The sequence below is a fragment of the Lipophrys pholis genome (assembly GCF_963383615.2).
Source record: "Lipophrys pholis genome assembly, chromosome: 10".
NCBI lineage: Eukaryota > Metazoa > Chordata > Actinopteri > Blenniiformes > Blenniidae > Lipophrys > Lipophrys pholis.
The window spans coordinates 30,484,688-30,507,766 of record NC_137640.1 but is presented as its reverse complement, the minus strand read 5'-3'; the positions used below and the strand labels follow the sequence as shown (position 1 = coordinate 30,507,766).

The window sequence follows — 23,079 nt, the reverse complement described above, 5'->3', positions numbered from 1 at the left end:
AATTTCTATTGGAAACGTCACGTAAACACAAAAGGTTTCTCAAACAAATGATATTTTCACTTAAAAAGTTGCCGTGCGAAATCAAAACTTTTTAGAAATGAAAACACATAAAATGGAATTAGAGCATTTTCAAAAAGTAGCGTTTTGAAAAAGTTTTCAGTAAGTTGGATTTTGCCCCGTTAATGGTAGTCAGAGTGTTCTTGAAAATGTATTTGCGTTTCACCATTTACACAGAGACAAAGCATTTCCGAAAAGTTGTGTTTCCATGGAGATGGAGCATTTACGAAAAGGTGCATTTCCTTTGTTTCTACGGAGAGGGAGCGTTTTCAAATAATTGCATGTCACCCATTTTCAAGCAGATGATGTGTTTTCAAAAAGTTGTGTTTCCCATGAAGATGGAGTGTCTTCAAAAAGTTGTCCGACCCCCGTTTCTATGGAGACTGAACATTTTTAAAAAATCGTCTTTTCCACCATTTCCTCAGAGAGAATGTTTTCATAAAGCTACATTTTCCATCATTTTCATGAAGACAGCATTTTCCAAAAGTTATGTTTTCAGTGGCTGTGAGCACAGTTGTCATGGAAACGGAGCCAGAACGTTTCAATGATTTCCAACAGAAAGTTGAAGCTCTGAAGTGTTTTTTTCATTAATCTTTATTAAAGTAGAATCAGCAGTGGTTCACACTGTCAACGCAGCAACCTTACGTGTGCATGTGTGTTAATGTGTGCGTGTGTGTGTGTGTGTGTGTGTGTGTGTGTGTGTGTGTGTGTGTGTGTGTGTGTGTGTGTGTGTGTGTGTGTGTGTTAGTGTGTTTGTGTCAGTGTGTATAATAAACTACGGAGATTTATCTTGTTTAAAATTACATGTATGAATGAATGAATGAATCTCACACACACACGCACACACGAACGCACGCACGCACACACACGCACACACACACGAACGCACGCACACACACACGCACGCACGCACACACGCACGCACACACACACGCACGCACGCACACACACGCACACGCACACACACGCACCATGATCGACAGGTCGGTGTATGTGTCGGGCATGAGGGAGGCTTGCAGCTGGTCATGTGACCGATGGCCTCCTCTCCTCTGATTGGCTGCTCTTCAGTGGGCGGTGGTCATCCTGGAGGGGCATGGTCGTCTCCATGGCGATAGCCGGTTTGGCTAGCGTGGTCTGGAGCTCCGCCCTCCTCGCCAGCGCCTCCCGCAGCTTCTCTCGCATCTCCTCAATCTGCTGCTGCAGTTGCTGCAGCTCGCCGGGGCGCGGCGGCGCCGCCCGCAGAAGGGGCGGGGCTGCGTCGGGCCGCGGGAAGAGGCCGTTCTCACACGGTCCCATCTTGTCTGCCAGCGCCCTGCCCTCCTTGGCTTCTGCGGTGGCGAGGCGCGCCAGCAGGCGGCGAGTGTTGAGAGTCTCCAGGTGGAAGTTGACCCGCCTGAAGTCTCGGGCATCTCCGGTGGCGTCGGTGGCGTTTGCCTGGTTGTTCCACTTGGGGCTGGCGGGTGGCTCCGGGGGGGGAGGAGGAAGGGGCGGGGCCGCCGCGATTGCCGGAGACTTTTCCTGGTTACAGCTGGAAGCAGGAAGTGACGTGAGGAGTTGGCCAATCAGAGGAGAGCTGCTACCAGATCTGTCCAGGGCGGGGCTTGCACCCGCATCTTCTAATGAAATGGCACATTATGATTGGCTGTGATGATGTTTGGCATTATTACTGGCTGAAAGTTTCTTCCGTCACAATGTAAATAAGTTAGGAAGCTAACGTTAGCTTTTACAGTTTCGGAGCTTGGTGGGAAGCTAACAAGGCCGTGTGAGGGGAAAAGAAAGCAATGAGTGGTTTTATGCCTCTGAATGCCCCGAAGCGGCAGTGCTCACTCTGGTTTAACTTCAGGAGAGACTGAAGGGGTCTGGTTTAACTTCAGGAGAGGCTGAAGGGGTCTGGTTTAACTTCAGGAGAGACTGAAGGGGTCTGGTTTAACTTCAGGAGAGACTGAAGGGGTCTGGTTTAACTTCAGGAGAGTGTAGAGGCTGAAGGGGTCTGGTTTAACTTCAGGAGAGACTGAAGGGGTCTGCTTTAACTTCAGGAGCGACTGAAGGGGTCTGGTTTAACTTCAGGAGCGACTGAAGGGGTCTGGTTTAACTTCAGGAGAGTGTAGAGACTGAAGGGGTCTGGTTTAACTTCAGGAGCGACTGGAGGGGTCTGGTTTAACTTCAGGAGTGACTGAAGGGGTCTGGTTTAACTTCAGGAGAGTGTAGAGACTGAAGGGGTCTGGTTTAACTTCAGGAGCGACTGAAGGGGTCTGGTTTAACTTCAGGAGAGACTGAAGGGGTCTGGTTTAACTTCAGGAGAGGCTGAAGGGGTCTGGTTTAACTTCAGGAGAGTGTAGAGACTGAAGGGGTCTGGTTTAACTTCAGGAGCGACTGAAGGGGTCTGGTTTAACTTCAGGAGAGTGTAGAGACTGAAGGGGTCTGGTTTAACTTCAGGAGCGACTGGAGGGGTCTGGTTTAACTTCAGGAGCGACTGAAGGGGTCTGGTTTAACTTCAGGAGAGTGTAGAGACTGAAGGGGTCTGGTTTAACTTCAGGAGCGACTGAAGGGGTCTGGTTTAACTTCAGGAGAGTGTAGAGACTGAAGGGGTCTGGTTTAACTTCAGGAGCGACTGAAGGGGTCTGATTTAACTTTAGGAGAGACTGAAGGGGTCTGGTTTAACTTCAGGAGAGTGTAGAGACTGAAGGGGTCTGGTTTAACTTCAGGAGCGACTGAAGGGGTCTGGTTTAACTTCAGGAGAGTGTAGAGACTGAAGGGGTCTGGTTTAACTTCAGGAGCGACTGAAGGGGTCTGATTTAACTTTAGGAGAGACTGAAGGGGTCTGGTTTAACTTCAGGAGAGACTGGAGGGGTCTGGTTTAACTTCAGGAGCGACTGAAGGGGTCTGGTTTAACTTCAGGAGAGTGTAGAGACTGAAGGGGTCTGGTTTAACTTCAGGAGCGACTGAAGGGGTCTGGTTTAACTTCAGGAGAGTGTAGAGACTGAAGGGGTCTGGTTTAACTTCAGGAGCGACTGAAGGGGTCTGATTTAACTTTAGGAGAGACTGAAGGGGTCTGGTTTAACTTCAGGAGCGACTGAAGGGGTCTGGTTTAACTTCAGGAGAGACTGAAGGGGTCTGGTTTAACTTCAGGAGAGTGTAGAGACTGAAGGGGTCTGGTTTAACTTCAGGAGCGACTGAAGGGGTCTGGTTTAACTTCAGGAGAGGCTGAAGGGGTCTGGTTTAACTTCAGGAGAGACTGAAGGGGTCTGGTTTAACTTCAGGAGAGTGTAGAGACTGAAGGGGTCTGGTTTAACTTCAGGAGCGACTGAAGGGGTCTGGTTTAACTTCAGGAGAGTGTAGAGACTGAAGGGGTCTGGTTTAACTTCAGGAGCGACTGAAGGGGTCTGATTTAACTTTAGGAGAGACTGAAGGGGTCTGGTTTAACTTCAGGAGCGACTGAAGGGGTCTGGTTTAACTTCAGGAGAGACTGAAGGGGTCTGGTTTAACTTCAGGAGAGTGTAGAGACTGAAGGGGTCTGGTTTAACTTCAGGAGCGACTGAAGGGGTCTGGTTTAACTTCAGGAGAGGCTGAAGGGGTCTGGTTTAACTTCAGGAGAGACTGAAGGGGTCTGGTTTAACTTCAGGAGAGTGTAGAGACTGAAGGGGTCTGGTTTAACTTCAGGAGCGACTGAAGGGGTCTGGTTTAACTTCAGGAGCGACCGAAGGGGTCTGATTTAACTTTAGGAGAGACTGCAGGGGTCTGGTTTAACTTCAGGAGTGACTGAAGGGGTCTGGTTTAACTTCAGGAACGACTGAAGGGGTCTGGTTTAACTTTAGGAGAGACTGAAGGGGTCTGGTTTAACTTCAGGAGAGTGTAGAGACTGAAGGGGTCTGGTTTAACTTCAGGAGCAACTGAAGGGGTCTGGTTTAACTTCAGGAGAGACTGAAGGGGTCTGGTTTAACTTCAGGAGCGACTGAAGGGGTCTGGTTTAACTTCAGGAGTGACTGAAGGGGTCTGGTTTAACTTCAGGAGCGACTGAAGGGGTCTGGTTTAACTTCAGGAGAGACTGAAGGGGTCTGGTTTAACTTCAGGAGGGTGTAGAGGCTGAAGGGGTCTGGTTTAACTTCAGGAGCGACTGAAGGGGTCTGGTTTAACTTCAGGAGAGACTGAAGGGATCTGTTTTAACTTCAGGAGGGTGTAGAGGCTGAAGGGGTCTGGTTTAACTTCAGGAGAGTGTAGAGACTGAAGGGGTCTGGTTTAACTTCAGGAGAGACTGAAGGGGTCTGGTTTAACTTCAGGAGAGTGTAGAGACTGAAGGGGTCTGGTTTAACTTCAGGAGAGTGTAGAGACTGAAGGGGTCTGGTTTAACTTTAGGAGCGACTGAAGGGGTCTGATTTAACTTCAGGAGAGTGTAGAGGCTGAAGGGGTCTGGTTTAACTTCAGGAGAGACTGAAGGTGTCTGGTTTAACTTCAGGAGGGTGTAGAGGCTGAAGGGGTCTGGTTTAACTTCAGGAGAGTGTAGAGGCTGAAGGGGTCTGGTTTAACTTCAGGAGCGATTGAAGGGGTCTGGTTTAACTTCAGGAGAGTGTAGAGACTGAAGGGGTCTGGTTTAACTTCAGGAGAGACTGAAGGGGTCTGGTTTAACTTCAGGAGAGTGTAGAGACTGAGGGGGTCTGGTTTAACTTGAGGAGAGACTGAAGGGGTCTGGTTTAACTTCAGGAGAGTGTAGAGACTGAAGGGGTCTGGTTTAACTTCAGGAGAGACCGAAGGTGTCTGGTTTAACTTCAGGAGAGTGTAGAGGCAGAAGGGGTCTGGTTTAACTTCAGGAGAGACTGAAGGTGTCTGGTTTAACTTCAGGAGAGTGTAGAGGCTGAAGGGGTCTGGTTTAACTTCAGGAGAGACTGAAGGGGTCTGGTTTAACTTCAGGAGAGTGTAGAGACTGAAGGGGTCTGGTTTAACTTCAGGAGAGTGTAGAGGCAGAAGGGGTCTGGTTTAACTTCAGGAGAGACTGAAGGTGTCTGGTTTAACTTCAGGAGCGACTGAAGGGGTCTGGTTTAACTTCAGGAGAGTGTAGAGGCAGAAGGGGTCTGGTTTAACTTCAGGAGAGACTGAAGGGGTCTGGTTTAACTTCAGGAGAGACTGAAGGGGTCTGGTTTAACTTCAGGAGAGGCTGAAGGGGTCTGGTTTAACTTCAGGAGCGACCGAAGGGGTCTGATTTAACTTTAGGAGAGACTGAAGGGGTCTGGTTTAACTTCAGGAGTGACTGAAGGGGTCTGGTTTAACTTCAGGAACGACTGAAGGGGTCTGGTTTAACTTTAGGAGAGACTGAAGGGGTCTGGTTTAACTTCAGGAGAGTGTAGAGACTGAAGGGGTCTGGTTTAACTTAAGGAGCAACTGAAGGGGTCTGGTTTAACTTCAGGAGAGACTGAAGGGGTCTGGTTTAACTTCAGGAGCGACTGAAGGGGTCTGGTTTAACTTCAGGAGTGACTGAAGGGGTCTGGTTTAACTTCAGGAGCGACTGAAGGGGTCTGGTTTAACTTCAGGAGAGACTGAAGGGGTCTGGTTTAACTTCAGGAGGGTGTAGAGGCTGAAGGGGTCTGGTTTAACTTCAGGAGCGACTGAAGGGGTCTGGTTTAACTTCAGGAGAGACTGAAGGGATCTGTTTTAACTTCAGGAGGGTGTAGAGGCTGAAGGGGTCTGGTTTAACTTCAGGAGAGTGTAGAGACTGAAGGGGTCTGGTTTAACTTCAGGAGAGACTGAAGGGGTCTGGTTTAACTTCAGGAGAGTGTAGAGACTGAAGGGGTCTGGTTTAACTTCAGGAGAGTGTAGAGACTGAAGGGGTCTGGTTTAACTTTAGGAGCGACTGAAGGGGTCTGATTTAACTTCAGGAGAGTGTAGAGGCTGAAGGGGTCTGGTTTAACTTCAGGAGAGACTGAAGGTGTCTGGTTTAACTTCAGGAGGGTGTAGAGGCTGAAGGGGTCTGGTTTAACTTCAGGAGAGTGTAGAGGCTGAAGGGGTCTGGTTTAACTTCAGGAGCGATTGAAGGGGTCTGGTTTAACTTCAGGAGAGTGTAGAGACTGAAGGGGTCTGGTTTAACTTCAGGAGAGACTGAAGGGGTCTGGTTTAACTTCAGGAGAGTGTAGAGACTGAGGGGGTCTGGTTTAACTTGAGGAGAGACTGAAGGGGTCTGGTTTAACTTCAGGAGAGTGTAGAGACTGAAGGGGTCTGGTTTAACTTCAGGAGAGACCGAAGGTGTCTGGTTTAACTTCAGGAGAGTGTAGAGGCAGAAGGGGTCTGGTTTAACTTCAGGAGAGACTGAAGGTGTCTGGTTTAACTTCAGGAGAGTGTAGAGGCTGAAGGGGTCTGGTTTAACTTCAGGAGAGACTGAAGGGGTCTGGTTTAACTTCAGGAGAGTGTAGAGACTGAAGGGGTCTGGTTTAACTTCAGGAGAGTGTAGAGGCAGAAGGGGTCTGGTTTAACTTCAGGAGAGACTGAAGGTGTCTGGTTTAACTTCAGGAGCGACTGAAGGGGTCTGGTTTAACTTCAGGAGAGTGTAGAGGCAGAAGGGGTCTGGTTTAACTTCAGGAGAGACTGAAGGGGTCTGGTTTAACTTCAGGAGAGACTGAAGGGGTCTGGTTTAACTTCAGGAGAGGCTGAAGGGGTCTGGTTTAACTTCAGGAGCGACTGAAGGGGTCTGGTTTAACTTCAGGAGAGTGTAGAGGCAGAAGGGGTCTGGTTTAACTTCAGGAGAGACTGAAGGTGTCTGGTTTAACTTCAGGAGAGACTGAAGGGGTCTGGTTTAACTTCAGGAGAGACTGAAGGGGTCTGGTTTAACTTCAGGAGAGGCTGAAGGGGTCTGGTTTAACTTCAGGAGAGACTGAAGGGGTCTGGTTTAACTTCAGGAGAGACTGAAGGGGTCTGGTTTAACTTCAGGAGAGACTGAAGGGGTCTGCTGGAGCTTCGTCTGATTATCATGACCGCTCTTCCTTTAACTTTCCAAGTGTTTTGTGAGCATCAAGCACATTTCCTCAACATAACCTATTTGATTATACATTCTTACTTGTTGGATTTTGTTTTTTTTCTTTGTGATGAGCTTTGAATTGCTCCGTGTATAAAATCTGCAATACAAAAAACTTTCCTGGCCTTACTTCTGCAGAAGGAGCAATAATACCAGTATTCACTTACTGCTGTAAAGACCTGTGATGGGCGACAGAGACATTTAGTCTGTTTCTCATGTCTCAAGCAGGTGAAACAATAAACTGAGTGTTTTCCAAGACTGAAGATAAATATTGTGGCTTTACTGATGAAGCTTTATGATGTGATATTAGGACAATTATGGTGCCAAATGGCCACGAATCCATGTTTGCTTATAATCTGTCTGTCTGTCCGTCCGTCCGTCCGTCCGTCCGTCCGTCCGTCCATCCATCTATCTATCTATCTATCTATCTATCTATCTATCTATCTATCTATCTATCTATCTATCTATCTATCTATCTATCTATCTATCTATCTATCTATCTATCTATCTATCTATCTATCTATCTATCTATCTATCTATCTATCTATCTATCTATCTATCTATCTATCTATCTATCTATCTATCTATCTATCTATCTATCTATCTATCTATCTATCTATCTATCTATCTATCTATCCATCCATCCATCCATCCATCCATCCATCCATCTATCCATCCATCTATCCCGTATTGTAGTTTGTCCATGTAGAGTTTCCATAGTTCAAGCACAAGCCCGCCCCGATCTGGCAGCTACACCGACACTCACCTCTTCTGACGCTCCATCCGCCGCCGCTTCACATCCTCGTACGACATGTGGAGGGCGCGGTGGATCTTCTACACACGCACACACACACACGCACACACACACACACACACACACGCACACACACGCACGCACGCACACACACGCACACACACGCACACACTTTAATACACAATATTGTGCACACACACATTATCACACAAACAGAAACAAACAAAAAAATAATGAAAACAACAACAAACAAAAAAACAACATGTCAACTGTCAACAAGCTGCTGCTTACAGTACAGTGCTAACCCCAATCTTATGACGGATCCAGTTTTGTCCTTGCCACAGGTCAACGTCTCAGCAATGTCCCAATCCGGAAACATCGACTTACAAATATCCGTAATACCTTGGTTTGAGTTCAGTGAGTGGTGATGTGCTGCTGTGCTGAGACACCAGATAACCTCTGCAGGCAGCGTTGGTGTGCCGCCCATAGCCACCCTTAGTCAGCAGAGGATGAAGCAGAGGGCGCGGTCGTAGCTGTGTTGGCGAGCTCACCTGACGCGTTAGCAGGTGGTGGTGTTGCTGGTGGACCTCAGAAAGACGCTGCCAACAGCAGTCTTGTGGCTAGTGCCTTGCATATGGGACTTCGGGCAAGTGCTTTCAACTTTTTACTTGCCCGAAGTTTAATAGAAATCTATAAGCTTGGGTAAAGTATGAACCAATAAATCCATTGTAAAATGTTTCTGGAATTGTTTTTTGACTAAACTTGAGGTATATTTGACTCCAATTAAAAATGACCAGACAAATATAACAGGATTTCACAAATGATTTTTACAGTTTAACTTCTTTCCATGAGAGTATCCATGCAGGTTCTGACATAGTACTGAAATATTCAGACATTGAGCCTATCACAGTTCATTTACATATTTAATTTATTTACACATTAACAGTCATTTCAATACCTTAGAATAGTTGAAAACAACTATTATATACAAGTACTGCATTAATGATTTAAAGAGAAGAATATAATTCTTGTGCCTACTAGAGAATGATTGACTAGTTTTAGACAGAAAATACATTGTAGTATCATAATTAACTGATAGTATTCAGTGACTAGAGTACACCAATAATAAATCACAAAACTGTTGCATGACAGAGTGCAGTACCGTAGTACACAAACTGATAAAATGTGGAGCCAGTTTGTCACTGAAATATTTAGAAAATTCCTGAACATTGAAAAGTTCTTAAGTCCCCCGGCTAGCTCAGTTGGTAGAGCATGAGACTCACAATCTCAGGGTAGTGGGTTCGTGTCCCACGCCGGGCGCCATCTTCCCGTGGGCTCACCACCTACAGGAAGGTTCTTAAAGTGCTCACACTGTCACCCCCGCGACCCGGAAACGGATAAGCGGAAGAAAATGAATGAATGAATGAATGAAAAGTTCTTATTCCAGGAGTGTGATGGAGGAACAGCTTCAGGAACTTGCTCCTCTATACTGCAGTAGGGAAGCACTGAGCACGTTTCTTCACTTCTGATCTGATCCTGAATATGTATATCTGCTGATACTATCCTGATACCAGAGCTGTTTGCTTTAATATTATTATTATAATTATTGTTGATGGTATATGAGGCTGTAATAAACTCCTCTCTACAGTAAAGTATGAAATGTACTAATGTATACATATATTCTCTCTAAAGACACCTTGAGGTTAGTATCAGGACAGAGAAGGAAGCAGTACAAAGACGTCATCATCTCATAATAAACTAGTTCTATCTTTAAAAGCTCAGAATGACTTTATTAATCCCTGGGGAAACTCTTGAGCAAGGCAGCAGCAACACGTTTCCAGCTCTAACGCAGCTCCAACCATTGGGACTATTTTCAGGGAGTTTAGCGTGGAGGAGGACGCAGCTTCAGGGAGGTGTGAATCTCCTGCTGACAGCCTGGAGGAGCTGCTGCTCATTGTTCTGATGTCAGTGCTGTTCTCCTCCCAGAGCTGGAGTTTGAAAACGCTGACGTCTGGCTGCAGAGCGCCGCCCTGCTGGACTACGGCTTTGCCAAGATCCACGTTGCTGTTTTGCTTTGTGGTGTTTTGAGTGTAAAATCCCTCCAAACAGCAACATGTTGCCATGAAAAGTTGGACAGCACAGTGCTACTTCCCTAGCCTGCTCGCTGGCTGCAAACTGGAATGGATTTCCTGACTCATTCCTCCTGGTCTCATTGAGACCCGCCTCCCTTCAGGAAATCCAGTCCACAGTTTGCAGCCAGCGAGCAGAGCAGCAGCAGGGAAACACTGGGGATCATTTCAGCACCATGAAGCAGACCAGGATCATGGATCAGACCAGGATCATGAAGCAGACCAGGATCATGGATCAGACCAGGATCATGGATCAGGAACCTCTGCAGGTTGGAGCGGAAATTTCTTCTCGTCTGTTTTCGCTGTGACGTGATGACGTCACACCCGTACGCGCGCGGCCCCGAGGTGATCTACCTCCGAGAACGCAACCGAGTTAAAGCGTATAAAATTTAATACCTGATAGAATCGTGATTAAGACTTTTTCAATACTTTTAAGGGCCTTAATTTTCCCACAATTGATTGATCAACTTTTAATACTTTTTAAGACCCCGCGGACGCCCTGAACAAACAGACCAACAAACAGACCAACAAACAAAAAGAAACAAATACAAACAGACAAACAAACAACAAACAAACAAACAAACATGACTCATCAAAACATAATGATTCAAACAAACAACATACATAAACACAAACAAACAAACAACAATGGGATTCACCTTGTGGAACAGACATACAAACAATTAACACATGTGTTATCATGATAACAAACGAACAAACAGAAAAACAACACACAGACCAACAAACAAAAGCTGAGAAACCGAAAACACAGACCAAAAGACACGAGTCATTGTACGGGACGCACAAACACACAAACAAACAGAAATGGTGTGTTGACCTGTGAGGTGTGCATCCAGTACTTGAGGTTGCGGCTGCGGCGGATGTGCGGCAGAATGAGTCGGTAGAAGGCGTGTTCGGCCGCCAGTGTCAGTAAAGCTCCGCCCACTCCTGCAGAGAGCAACACGAAGAGTCCAGAGAATTGTCGGATCCCCATCTGTAACGTCTGACACACACACACACACACACACACACACACACACACACACACACACACACACACACACACACACACACACACACACACACACAGTGATACACACAATAATACTACTACGGTCAACGGGCCAGGTGGTCACCGTGGTAACGGTTACCTCAGTGACGGGGAAACCTCGGTTCCCACATGGAACCATTTTGTACCACTTGTCATGGAGCTGGTCCATGAAGCCGTCGGACCGGTACCGACTAATCAGCTCCGACAGGTTGGAGGTGAGCGGGGAGTTCTGAGGGAGGCCGATCCCATAGCCTGGACGTAAACAAACAAAGAGATGGAGGTGAGAGGGTAGTTCTGAGGAAGGCCGATCCCTCAGTACTCCCCCCTCAACCTGTTTGTTTGTTTGTTTGTTTGTTTGTTTGCTTATGTCACGTAGCCTAGACATAAACAAACAAACACAAACAAACAAACACACCAATGGACGATACAACGACCTGTGATAAACATATCCAGAATTCCTCTCTGTTTCCTGGTTAACTCACCCAGACATTCTGGATCCTGATCAGCATTAACACAAAGCAGGTTATCAACTCACTAGTTGAACCCAGTGTTTTCCCTTCAGGCTCAGTGCGTTCACATGAAAGGGGCGGAGCTTGCAACGTGTGACCAATCACACACTGAGAAACCCTGCAGGGCTGTTTACAGAATATGAAGAATTAAAGACATCCACCAGGCAAAAATCAAGACTGTTGACATATCACCAGACTAGTTAATGAGTAACTTTGTGAGATTATACGATATTAATTCACCAGCCGTCGGATATAAATGGACGGCACGGCACTGTGATCACTCAGTTTAATTTTGTTAAAGCAGAAACGTTTCAAGCTGAACTTCCTCACTGCTCCTCTTTTAGTTTAGATTTTACGTCCAGTTGTTTTGAGGCTGAGTTTCCTCCATGTGAGTGTTTTGTGTTGGAATATTAATTGAACAACTGACGGCATGAGTAGTTTTGCGTTCCATAAATTCATGTTTTTGTTGTTCTGTCAGCGTGAGCATCATTATTAAGCTCATTATTCCAGATTAACCCTCATGGATCCCAACAGACTTGGAACAAATCAAGATCAAGAACAAAAACATCCTTCAAAGCCTCAGTGACCAGGATTTGTTTTATTATGTCAAAAAGGTGGTCCTGAATTACTTTCTCATCTCCTCTCCGCTGTAGTTCAGCGCTGAACCCGTGCACCAATCACCATCATTTAAGAATGGGTGGGTCATTTTCCACCAGAAAGAACCAGGTTCTAGTTTGAAGCCAGAGCCAGATTTACCACCAGTTCTTTGTCTTTCCACCACCAAAGCCCCGGTCACACAAGGGCTAAACTGCTGCTAAGCCGGCCCCACATCGTTGCTGGGCCAGAGCGGAGCCAGAGAGGGGCCAGGGAGGGGCCAGAGAGGGGCCAGAGTGGGGCCAGAGAGGGGCCAGAGTGGGGCCAGAGCGGAGGCAGAGAGGGTACAGAGTGGAGGCAGAGAGGGGCCAGAGCGGGGCTAGAGATGAGGCAGAGAGGGGCCAGAGCAGAGGCATAGAGGAGCCAGAGCGGAGCCAGAGAGGGGCCAGAGCAGGGCCAGAGCGGGGCCAGAGCAGGGCCAGAGCGGAGCCAGAGAGGGGTCAGAGCGGAGCCAGAGAGGGGCCAGAGCGGGGCCAGAGCAGGGCCAGAGCGGAGCCAGAGAGGGGTCAGAGCGGAGCCAGAGAGGGGCCAGAGCGGAGCCAGAGAGGGGCCAGAGCGGAGGCAGAGCAGGGCCAGAGCGGAGCCAGAGAGGGGCCAGAGTGGGGCCAGAGCGGAGCCAGAGCGGGGCCAGAGTGGAGGCAGAGAGGGGCCAGAGCGGAGCCAGAGCAGAGGCAGAGAGGGGCCAGAGCGGAGCCAGAGCGGAGCCAGAGCGGGGCCAGAGCGGAGGCAGAGAGGGGCCAGAGCGGAGCCAGAGCAGAGGCAGAGAGGGGCCAGAGCGGGGCCAGAGCGGAGCCAGAGCAGAGGCAGAGAGGGACCAGAGCGGAGGCAGAGAGGAGCCAGAGAGGGGCCAGAGCAGAGCCAGAGAGGGGCCAGAGCAGGGCCAGACACGTCATCAGCTGGGGGCGGAGATATTGCTCCCTACGAGGTGGAAGAGACGCTGAACCGGCATTTTGAAATCTACAGCGAACTGGGAGCCCCGGAGTGGCTCCAGAGAAATAAATAATAATGAGTGGGAAGGAGATAATAAGTCGTTCCCTCGAGTTAATAAAGCGAAGGAAGGAGAAAATTTGGCGGCGATGGCCGAGCTGTGGCTCTAATTGAACTGTTGTGCTGCAGAGCTCCTGCTGTCACACTAAGTCAGCTGGTCAGATCTAGAATCTAGAAGCAGTTTTCATCGTGGGTTTTTTTCAGGCTTTTCACGGTGACATGATTGTAACTATCGTCACTTCCAGGTCTTGTACGGCGTTATGACTGCAGGCTGAGGTCTGCATGAGGCAGCAGGGGGCGCTCCGCTATGAGACGCTCAACAGAACTTCTTTATAATGGAGCCAGACTTTTAGTTCCTCAGTAACTACTGAACAAACTACAAACTACTGTAAATGAAATCTTGGAGTTTTTAACCATAAAATGAGCCTTTTAATGGCCTCATGTCAAAGAGATTACGCAATAGTAAAAGTTTTCTTAGCATTTTGAGTAAAATCACGGAGCTTGTTTAAAAAGAAGAGGCGCTGTCTTGCTTTCTTTGCAATGTTACTGGTATTAGAGCTCCAATTCAAGTCATGAGAAAGAGTCACGCCCAAGAATTTACATTTCTCAACAATCTGCACCTTAGGTTAATAATCATGGTCACGCTGACAGAACAGTGACTGAGCAGTGAGGAAGTTCTGTCTGAAACGTTTCTGCTGTAATAAAGTGAAACTCAGCGATCACAGTGCCGTCTATTTATATTGTCTGATGAATTAATTTCATAAAATCTCACCAATTCACACATTAACAAGTCTCTGATTTTCTGTTTTTGGATAGGTCAACAGGGTTGGGTTTAACCTGGTGGATGTGTTTTAATTCTTCATATTCTCAGAGAATAATTCATCCTTCAGTAATCTGTAAACTAAGCTACAGAGTTTCTCTGTGTGTGTGATTGGTCAGACGCTGCAAACTCCACCCCTTTCATGTGACCCGACTGATCCTGAAGGGAAAACACTGGGTGGAACTCGCGAATTGATAACCTGCTTTGCCAGTAATGGTTATCAATACTTTCGTGGATGTCTGGGTGAGTTAACCAGGAAACAGAGAGAAATCCTGGATAGGTTTATCACGGTTCACAGTAGAGGCCCATAGAGGTGAGGGGGGAGTTCTGGGGGAGGCCGATCCCGTCGCCTGGACGTAAACAAACAAACAAAGAGACGGAAGTGAGGGGGGAGTTTGGCCTGAATTAAACAAACAAAGAGACAAACAAAGAGACATAGTACCTTCGATAGCAAAGGGTTTTCCTACTGTTGCGAGCTTACAGTCAGCGTCGATTGAAACTTCATAATCCAGGAGCGCTTTATCCATTATGAAGGCTTCCATGCCGGGGGGGTCGGTCCTGGAAGACACCCACGCACGCACCCACGCATGTATAACATATATAACACGCTTTATTACTTTGTGCGTATGTGCGTATGTGCGTATGTGCGTGGGCGTGGGCGTGGGCGTGGGCGTGGGCGTGGGCGTGTGCGTGTGCGTGTGTGTGTGTGTGTGTGAGTGTGTGTGTGTGTGTGTGTTCACTTGAGCGTGGCGACCCCTGCTGGTGTGGTGGGCTCGTTGAAGCTCCCCATGTACTCGTGCATCTCGGGGAAACTCTTCTTCATGTATTCCTCTGCGCTGCTGTCACGGACCGTACCGAACCGGAAGCCCCGGGAGGGGTGCTGCAGCTGGAGAAGGGGGGGATTAGCATGGTGCGTTCAGGTGTCTGTTCGTGGTGTCTGTGGTGCATTAATGTGTCTGTTCATGTGTTTGTTATGTTTTCAGGTGTTTATTCAGGTGTCTGGTGTGTTCAGGTGTCTGTGGTGCGTTCATGTATCTGTGTACGCTCAGGTGTCTGTGGTGTGTTCAGGTATCTGGTGCATTCAGGTGTCTGCAGGGTGTTCAGGTGTCTGTGGTGTGTTCAGGTGTCTGTGGTGCGTTCAGGTGTCTGTGGTGCACTCATGTGTGTGTTTAGTGTCCGCGGTGCTTTCAGGCGCCTCACCTTGGCATCATGAATACCCGTCAGCTCCTGGAAGCTCTCCTCTCCCACCATGACGGCAGCCAGGTTGGCAGTGTAGCTGCTGAGCACCAGCAGGCAGAAGACGGCCCACAGGTTCATCAGCACGCGACCCGTGCCGCACTTGGGTGTCTTGGCTGCCACGGCGCGGCCGAACAGGATAGCATAGCAAAGGTTGAGCGCCGACGAGTATGAGAAAACGCGTGGGCCATTGCGGCCGCGTGGCGTCATGCCGAAGGGGCTGCGCCACTCGTACAGCGTGAGGAAGAGCGCGGTGACGTGGAGGGCAAGGAAGACACCCACCCACATGGACCAGTGCAGTGGCCACGTGAAGATCCCCACCGGCGCCGCTACATCCCGGACCCGGACGAGGATCCCCAGGCTGGTGGAGAAGAAGGGCGATGTGAAGTCCATGACGCGACTGCGCGCAGAGTTGATGCTGAAGGAGGTGACAGCCATGTCGGCGTAGCCCCCCAGCAGGTCCCCCACCAGCCCGGTCCAGCCCGACCCAGTTTGGGCGCCGTACTTCCCGTCGGCCACAATGTAGAGGTCGAAGGCAAAGTCCAGGTCCTCGGAGAGCTTCTCCAGGAGGTCCACGCAGTACCCATAGCAGCACCTGGCGGTTCTGTTCCAGAAGCGGTCCGGGAGGTAAGACCTGTTCCGGCGACCCGGGTCCAAGCAGGAGCGGCCGGCAGGGCAGCCTCCGTCCCGGTTGGCATCCCGTGTGAAGACGAAGGGGTGCTCCACCAGGGTCACCACACGGACCCGGCTCCCAGAGAGAGGCAGTCCAGGTCTCCATCGGAACCGCCGTGGCAGCGCGGGACCAGCTCGCCCTGCCCCCGGGCCCGGGTCCCGGTCCTCCACCCGGAGCTGGCCTGCCTCCCAGCTGCCCACCGTCACCCAGGCTGGCTGCCCCAGCGGGTCTGACTGCAGGCTCCAGATCCGAAACCGCTGGGAGGTCTGGACCTGGGAGACGTTCTGGAGGACCCGGACTGGTCCAGTGAGGCCCGAGAAGGAGGTGTTGGACAGGAACCTGCAGGACAATGACAACAACTATAACGACGACAGCAGCAACAACAACAACAACAACAACAACAACCATAACAACAACAATAACAACAACAACAACAACAAGCAGGGCCTGGGGCCTGAGGCCTGAGGGGTATTGCACAAAACCAGGATGAGGGATTAAGCCTGGAAATCTTGGTTATACTGGATAAACTTAGCCTCCAGTCGTTTGCACGAAAGCAGGCCAAGTTTATCCTGGACTAGTAACCATGGTGACTGATTCTCTGCAGCGAGCCTGCTCCAGACCAGGATAACATCCAGGATAAGCTCACCCTGTGGTGGATCTGCTGTCAGGACTGTGAGAAATTCGTGTGTTTTAGAGAATTGTCATGGTTGGCCTACACATGTTACATCATCCAGATATTATAACTGTAGTCATTTCATTTGCTGGTTGACTTTTAGTTTTATTTCTTAGTACAGTAAACATAAAGATAAAAACACATAAAAAAGACAATATTTGAGCAATAAAGGTAAGAAGCCAGACGGTTTATTTGGAATGCTTTCCTTATTAATACAACACCAACACTGGAAGGTTCAAAAATATACCAAAAAATCTGACCTCACTCAAATAGGTACAATACAATACAAATGCTACATGATGAGGAAAGGAGAAAAAAGCAAAATTTATTATATGTCACCACTTAAACATTTGGAATACAATAGAACTGACAAAAGATAATTTTGTTTTAACTGTCTCTTAAAAATACGCAAAGAAAATTAATACTTTACTGTTGGATCTGAAGGGTTCCACATTATTCTGACTTAACTTCAACAATCTTTCTTATTCAGTCACTTTGTCTTATTATTGTCAGGCCTAGTGTTCTGTTGCAATACTAATAAAGATGAGAGGTGTCTGGCTGCAGGCCCTACACTCTCAGGCATTTCCAGTGCAGCCTCCACTGTGAGGCTCCCTCTACTGTGACACTCCGCTGTGAGGCTCCCTCTACTGTGACACTCCACTGTGAGGCTCCAATGTGAGGCTCCCTCCCTCCACTGTGAGACTCCCTCCACTGTGAGGCTCCACTGTGAGGCTCCCTCCCTCCACTGTGAGGCTCCCTCCACCGTGAGGCTCCACTGTGAGGCTCCCTCCACTGTGAGGCTCCCTCCCTCCACTGTGAGACTCCCTCCACTGTGAGGCTCCACAGTGAGGCTCCCTCCCTCCACTGTGAGACTCCCTCCATTATGAGGCTCCACTGTGAGGCTCCCTCCACTGTGAGGCTCCAATGTGAGGCTCCCTCCCTCCACTGTGAGACTCCCTCCACTGTGAGACTCCCTCCACTGTGAAGCTCCACTGTGAGGTTCCCTCCCTCCATTATGAGGTTCCACTGTGAGGCTCCCTCCACTGTGAGGCTCCAATGTGAGGCTCCCTCCCGCCACTGTGAGACTCCCTCCACTGTGAGGCTCCCTCCACTGTGAGGCTCCCTCCACTGTGAGACAGGAAATGATGACACATTTAACGCGAACGCGCAGGCACAAGCTACTTAGCGGTAAGTTGCTACTTTTAAATTTCCTGATAACGTTTTGAATGTCTGGTTTCTTGCGTGTGCTCAGCGTGAAACAGTTTGTAAAGAGTACAGCAAGATAAAGCCTCCATGCAGGCAAGTAAAAAAGGTGTTTTTCTCAGCTTGTGAAGGTTTTAGAGAAGCGTGGTTCTCACAGGACAGCCAAAGTATCAACACATCATGTAAAGCAACATGATTCATTACTGTACTTCACATTAGGATCTAAAGTTGTTAAAAATAACTCAACCTTAATCAGTTGAAGTAAAGAAATTAACATATATCAAATGCAGGAGTAATATTAATCCAGTAGCGATTGATAAAACTGGCTGCTATTAATTTTCTCCTTCATTTCAATTTATTTTTTATTTGGGTATGTGTTTACATTTGCCATGTATTCCATAGTGGAAAAGCATTTGGTTGATCTCTAAGACATACCAACATGACGACAACCAACAGCCTCCAACACACTCAAAACTTTACCCCTAAGTGTACCATGTCATACTGATTTTATATCAAATCATAATTCTTAAGCATTTTCACTGTTTTCATTCAAAATATTCCTTTATATTAGAACGATGCTCCAGTCAAAGACGCCATTGTGGTTCCTGTGTGTAACCCTGCTCACTCCCTGCTCACTCCCTGCTCACTCCCTGCTCTCTGTAAGTAAGGATGCTCCCTGTGACATGTCACTTTTATTGATAAACATTATCAAATGTTCATAAACAATATTAGTTTTATATAAGTTGTGTTGTCTTGTGCTGTTTTGTTTTGTTGTCTTGTTCTTTCACACAATGTTGAGTTCAAATGTCTGGAAGGTTTTGAAGCAACAATGAATCTTTCTTGAAATGACTAATATAATGTCAGTGTGGATTACTGAACAACTCTAATAGTGTCTTGCTTGTGTTTGAATATTGAAACTGATCATTTTACATGTTTATGTGTGTATGTATGTTTTAAAGGAGACATATCATGCTTTTAAATCCTTCCTTTTTACATATAAATCATACAGTTGTGGTCTATACAACGCGAAACTGCAATGCTTGGGTCTGAATTCCTCATTATTAGAGCTCCACAGGCCCCTTTTCTACCCCTTTTCTGATGCGCTTCTGAGAGCAACTCGTTTTGGGGCGGTCTCTTCAAATGCAAATGAGACACTTCATACCCCTCCTCCTCTCCAGGTTGCAGAGGTGACACTCGGTTCAACGTCACCCTGTTCGGCCATCTTTGTAGTTTGATAGAACAGATACAATTATCTAGCGGCGCAGAAACTTTATATTCACACATTATTTACAAAATGTCAACAAGGGAAGATTTGTCCATCCAGCCATACATGTTGGAGCCAGAGTCGGACCCGGCGGAGCCAGATGAAAATGACGATGATGCACCTACAGAACAACGTCTTCATATGGATGTAACGCAATGGTGTGTTACTATATTTACACTAACTTCTCCATCCATGCCCACTACTACAATACTGCCTGTATTACAACGACTATTTAACACAGAAGTTACATTATAATCTAAAACGAGCACACAGCGCTAACATATGAAGACGGTGCAACTGCTAATGCTAACAAAACAATGACAGGGACGTCTTATCATCACACTTTTTAGCGTTATATACAGCTTACCGAAGTGCTCTGTTCGTCGTCTCCATAGATAGAAGGAACTGACCGCTCAATCAGAGCAAGTCTTTCGGCAAATCCTTCTTTATACTGGCGGAGGTTGCTGAAGCAGTCGTCCTTAAAGTGCTTCGCGCACACAAAAATGACCTTACCCACAGATGTGGGTACATTTCTGTGAAAAATAAAACTCAACCAGGCACTTCGAAAAGGTTCTGATGCTGGGAGACGGTGTAACGAAGCTTGTGGGTTACTACATCCAACAACCGAACATTTCCACTTATCCTCTCGTAACTTCGGTTGGACTACAAAATCGCAGCGAGAAACAAAAATGGCGGATTGCTCGAAATGTCGATGTCCTAATTTGGCAGTTCCGCTGAGAATACTGTGACGTCATTGTTCAAAAAACGTAATAGAGAATAGAAAAATCGAAACGGATCGCAAAATATGACCAAAACAGAATATAAAGATATCAACGGAGCACCTGAAGAGAGTACTTTGAACTTTTCTGTACTTCTAAACACTCTAAATATACAACAACATGCATTTAAGGGCTAAAAAAGTGGATTTAGCATGATATGTCCCCTTTAAGAAGAGCAGTGCACTAATGTTTCTTTCAGATTGGACGTCACTCCACCAGGCTGTGAAACATTGGAAGAGGAGTCTTGTCTCACCGTCTCTGTCTGTCAAATACTATTGATGCAGCATTGCAAAGATCATTTTTCTGTCTGTCTTTTCCAGAGGACACGTATGAAACAGGGATTGTTGGTGACTGCAGACGTGCAGCAAAGTTTGTTCAGGAGAACATGAACCTATTTACTGGCCGAGTTGACCTGCCTTCAGTACTGGACATGGAGCAGGAACAGGCCCTTCAGTACTGGACATGAGGAAGCAGAAACAGGCCCTTCAGTACTGGACATGAGGGAGCAGGAACAGGCCCTTCAGTACTGGACATGGGGGAGCAGGAACAGGCCCTTTAGTATTGGACATGGGGGAGCAGGAACAGGCCCTTTAGTATTGGACATGGAGCAGGAACAGGCCCTTCAGTACTGGACATGAGGGAGCAGGAACAGGCCCTTTAGTATTGGACATGGAGCAGGAACAGGCCCTTCAGTACTGGACATGAGGGAGCAGGAACAGGCCCTTCAGTACTGGACATGAGGGATCAGGAACAGGCCCTTCAGTACTGGACATGAGGGAGCAGGAACAGGCCCTTCAGTACTGGACATGGGGGAGCAGGAACAGGCCCTTTAGTATTGGACATGGGGGAGCAGGAACAGGCCCTTTAGTATTGGACATGGAGCAGGAACAGGCCCTTCAGTACTGGACATGAGGGAGCAGGAACAGGCCCTTTAGTATTGGACATGGAGCAGGAACAGGCCCTTCAGTACTGGACATGAGGGAGCAGGAACAGGCCCTTTAGTATTGGACATGGAGCAGGAACAGGCCCTTCAGTACTGGACATGAGGGAGCAGGAACAGGCCCTTCAGTACTGGACATGAGGGATCAGGAACAGGCCCTTCAGTACTGGACATGAGGGATCAGGAACAGGCCCTTCAGTACTGGACATGAGGGAGCAGGAACAGGCCGAGGCTGGTCTGCAGTACAAAGCCTGGTGTAACGTAGTATTCCTGGACGAGTCAGAAAATGAATCACTTTTCGAGCCATTTAAATTAGTTTTCTATAATATTGTGTGGAATATGTGGACATTTTGTTAAGAAATCGTTGACAAAAGACATCAGGGACATTGCGAATGACAGACAGATGACTGAATAATGAATAATAAAATTGTTTTGACTTTTTGGGTTTTCTCCTTTGTATATTTGCTTAATGGAGTACTTTATATTTCAATTGTACCGTGGACTTCTCAGAGTTAAGGTAGTAGATCTATTGACGTTCCCCAGGTGTAAATCTATGTGATCCAGCAGAACAAGAACCAAAACAGAACAATAATTAAGACCCAATATGAAATGAATAATGGCCACTAACACAGAAAAAGACAAAAGAAAAGATAACATGGAAAACGGAGCAACATACATTAAACTAAAGTAATAGTATATACAGTTGAAATGATAACTGAAAGTAAATCCTATGTATCACATGGTACAACACTACAACAATACGTATGACATTTCAAGAAAAAGAGCATATTTAACAGATTTGCTGATTTGTAATATAAACATACTTCAGCCCTATATACCAGAAGGTATCTTAGAAAAGTGAGTACACCCTCACATTTCGTGAACTTTATATCTTTCGATGGGACACTGAAGAAAAGTGTCATCTCCTCAGTGTCTCATCAAAAGATAGAATTAAATATTTACAGAAGTGTGAGGGGCGAACTCACTTTTGTGAGATACTGTACATATCGCCCACCTTTATACAATAAAAAATCAACCTGGTAGTATTTATGGAGAGGGGGTGGGGTTTGATAAGTTATACTTCTTTCTTTTCTTTGTTTGGTGAGATATCTTTTGATTATTATGAACTGTTTAATTAATTTTGGTCCCCATTCACCTGTTTCCTATTCATGATGGCATGCCCTTTTCTGGAAGACATACAGGATGAGGAAGAGCTCATAATCAGATGAGCCTTTAGGCGCCAAAGAGTTTTCAGGGACACTGACCCACTTGCATTTGGAGAAGAATGAGGTAAACCTCTCGGTCCTCAAATAGAGCACTGGACTGCTGGAAGCCATGCGCTGACTGTACCACCGACGGTCTGTGTGACATTGAGTATCCTTGCAAGTCGAAACTTATGCCGCTCTGCCTCTCAGACTGCTGCTCCGCCCCTCAGACTGCCGCTCCGCCCCTCAGACTGCAGCTCCGCCCCTCAGACTGCAGCCCCACCCCTCAGACTTCAGCCCCACCCCTCAGACTGCCGCTCCGCCCCTCAGACTGCCACTCCGCCCCTCAGACTGCCGCTCCGCCCCTCAGACTGCAGCCCCACCCCTCAGACTGCCACTCCGCCCCTCAGGCTGCCGCTCCGCCCCTCAGACTGCCACTCCGCCCCTCAGGCTGCCGCTCCGCCCCTCAGGCTGCAGCTACATCAGCCCACCGAGGCTCTCAGGCCGAGCTGAAGTCTTGCTGTGATTTTTAAAAGACATTTTGACTGCCGGTCGGTCAGCAGAGAGACTTTCCCTCCTCGGAACTCACAGTAACAAAAGTTGGGCGTGTTAAACCTTTTTAATGTATTTTAATCTGGCGACCTCCTGGCCCTCCTGGTCCTCCTGGTCCTCCTGGCCCTCCTGGCCCTCCTGGTCCTCCTGGTCCTCCTGGCCCTCCTGGTCCTCCTGGTCCTCCTGGCCCTCCTGGCCCTCCTGGTCCTCCTGGCCCTCCTGGCCCTCCTGGCCCTCCTGGCCCTCCTGGCCCTCCTGGCCCTCCTGGCCCTGCTGGCCCTCCTGGCCCTCCTGGTCCTCCTGGCCCTCCTGGCCCTCCTGGCCCTCCTGGCCCTCCTGGCCCTCCTGGCCCTGCTGGCCCTCCTGGCCCTCCCCTGTCTGATTTTACTGAGTTTTTATCTTCAGTTATAACATTTGAAAAGGTTTTAATTATTGGGGATTTAAATTTTCACATTGATGACGTTACCTCTCAGGTTGTAGCTGCCTTTCTGGATCTGGATCACCGAGTCGTTTAACTTTAGGTAACACGTTTCTGGACCCACACACAAAGCTGGACATACTTTGGACTTGGATTTTACTCATGGACCAACTATGGT

At 47.9% G+C, this 23,079-nt stretch overlaps 1 protein-coding gene across 1 annotated transcript in view; it reads right to left on the bottom strand.

Annotated features, from left to right (window-relative positions):
• Positions 1–1,080: 1,080 nt before the first annotated feature.
• grin3bb (glutamate receptor, ionotropic, N-methyl-D-aspartate 3Bb) overlaps positions 1,081–23,079 on the bottom strand; it is a gene marked incomplete at both ends in the record, with an annotated part of 38,555 nt that continues 16,556 nt past the window's right edge. Inside the window, 7 exons of the mRNA XM_080473968.1 lie at positions 1,081–1,585; positions 7,821–7,888; positions 10,776–10,940; positions 11,089–11,240; positions 14,401–14,516; positions 14,699–14,844; positions 15,159–16,206. Coding sequence (XP_080330094.1) covers positions 1,081–1,585; positions 7,821–7,888; positions 10,776–10,940; positions 11,089–11,240; positions 14,401–14,516; positions 14,699–14,844; positions 15,159–16,206 — 2,200 coding nt within the window. The remainder of the gene's footprint in view (positions 1,586–7,820; positions 7,889–10,775; positions 10,941–11,088; positions 11,241–14,400; positions 14,517–14,698; positions 14,845–15,158; positions 16,207–23,079) is intronic.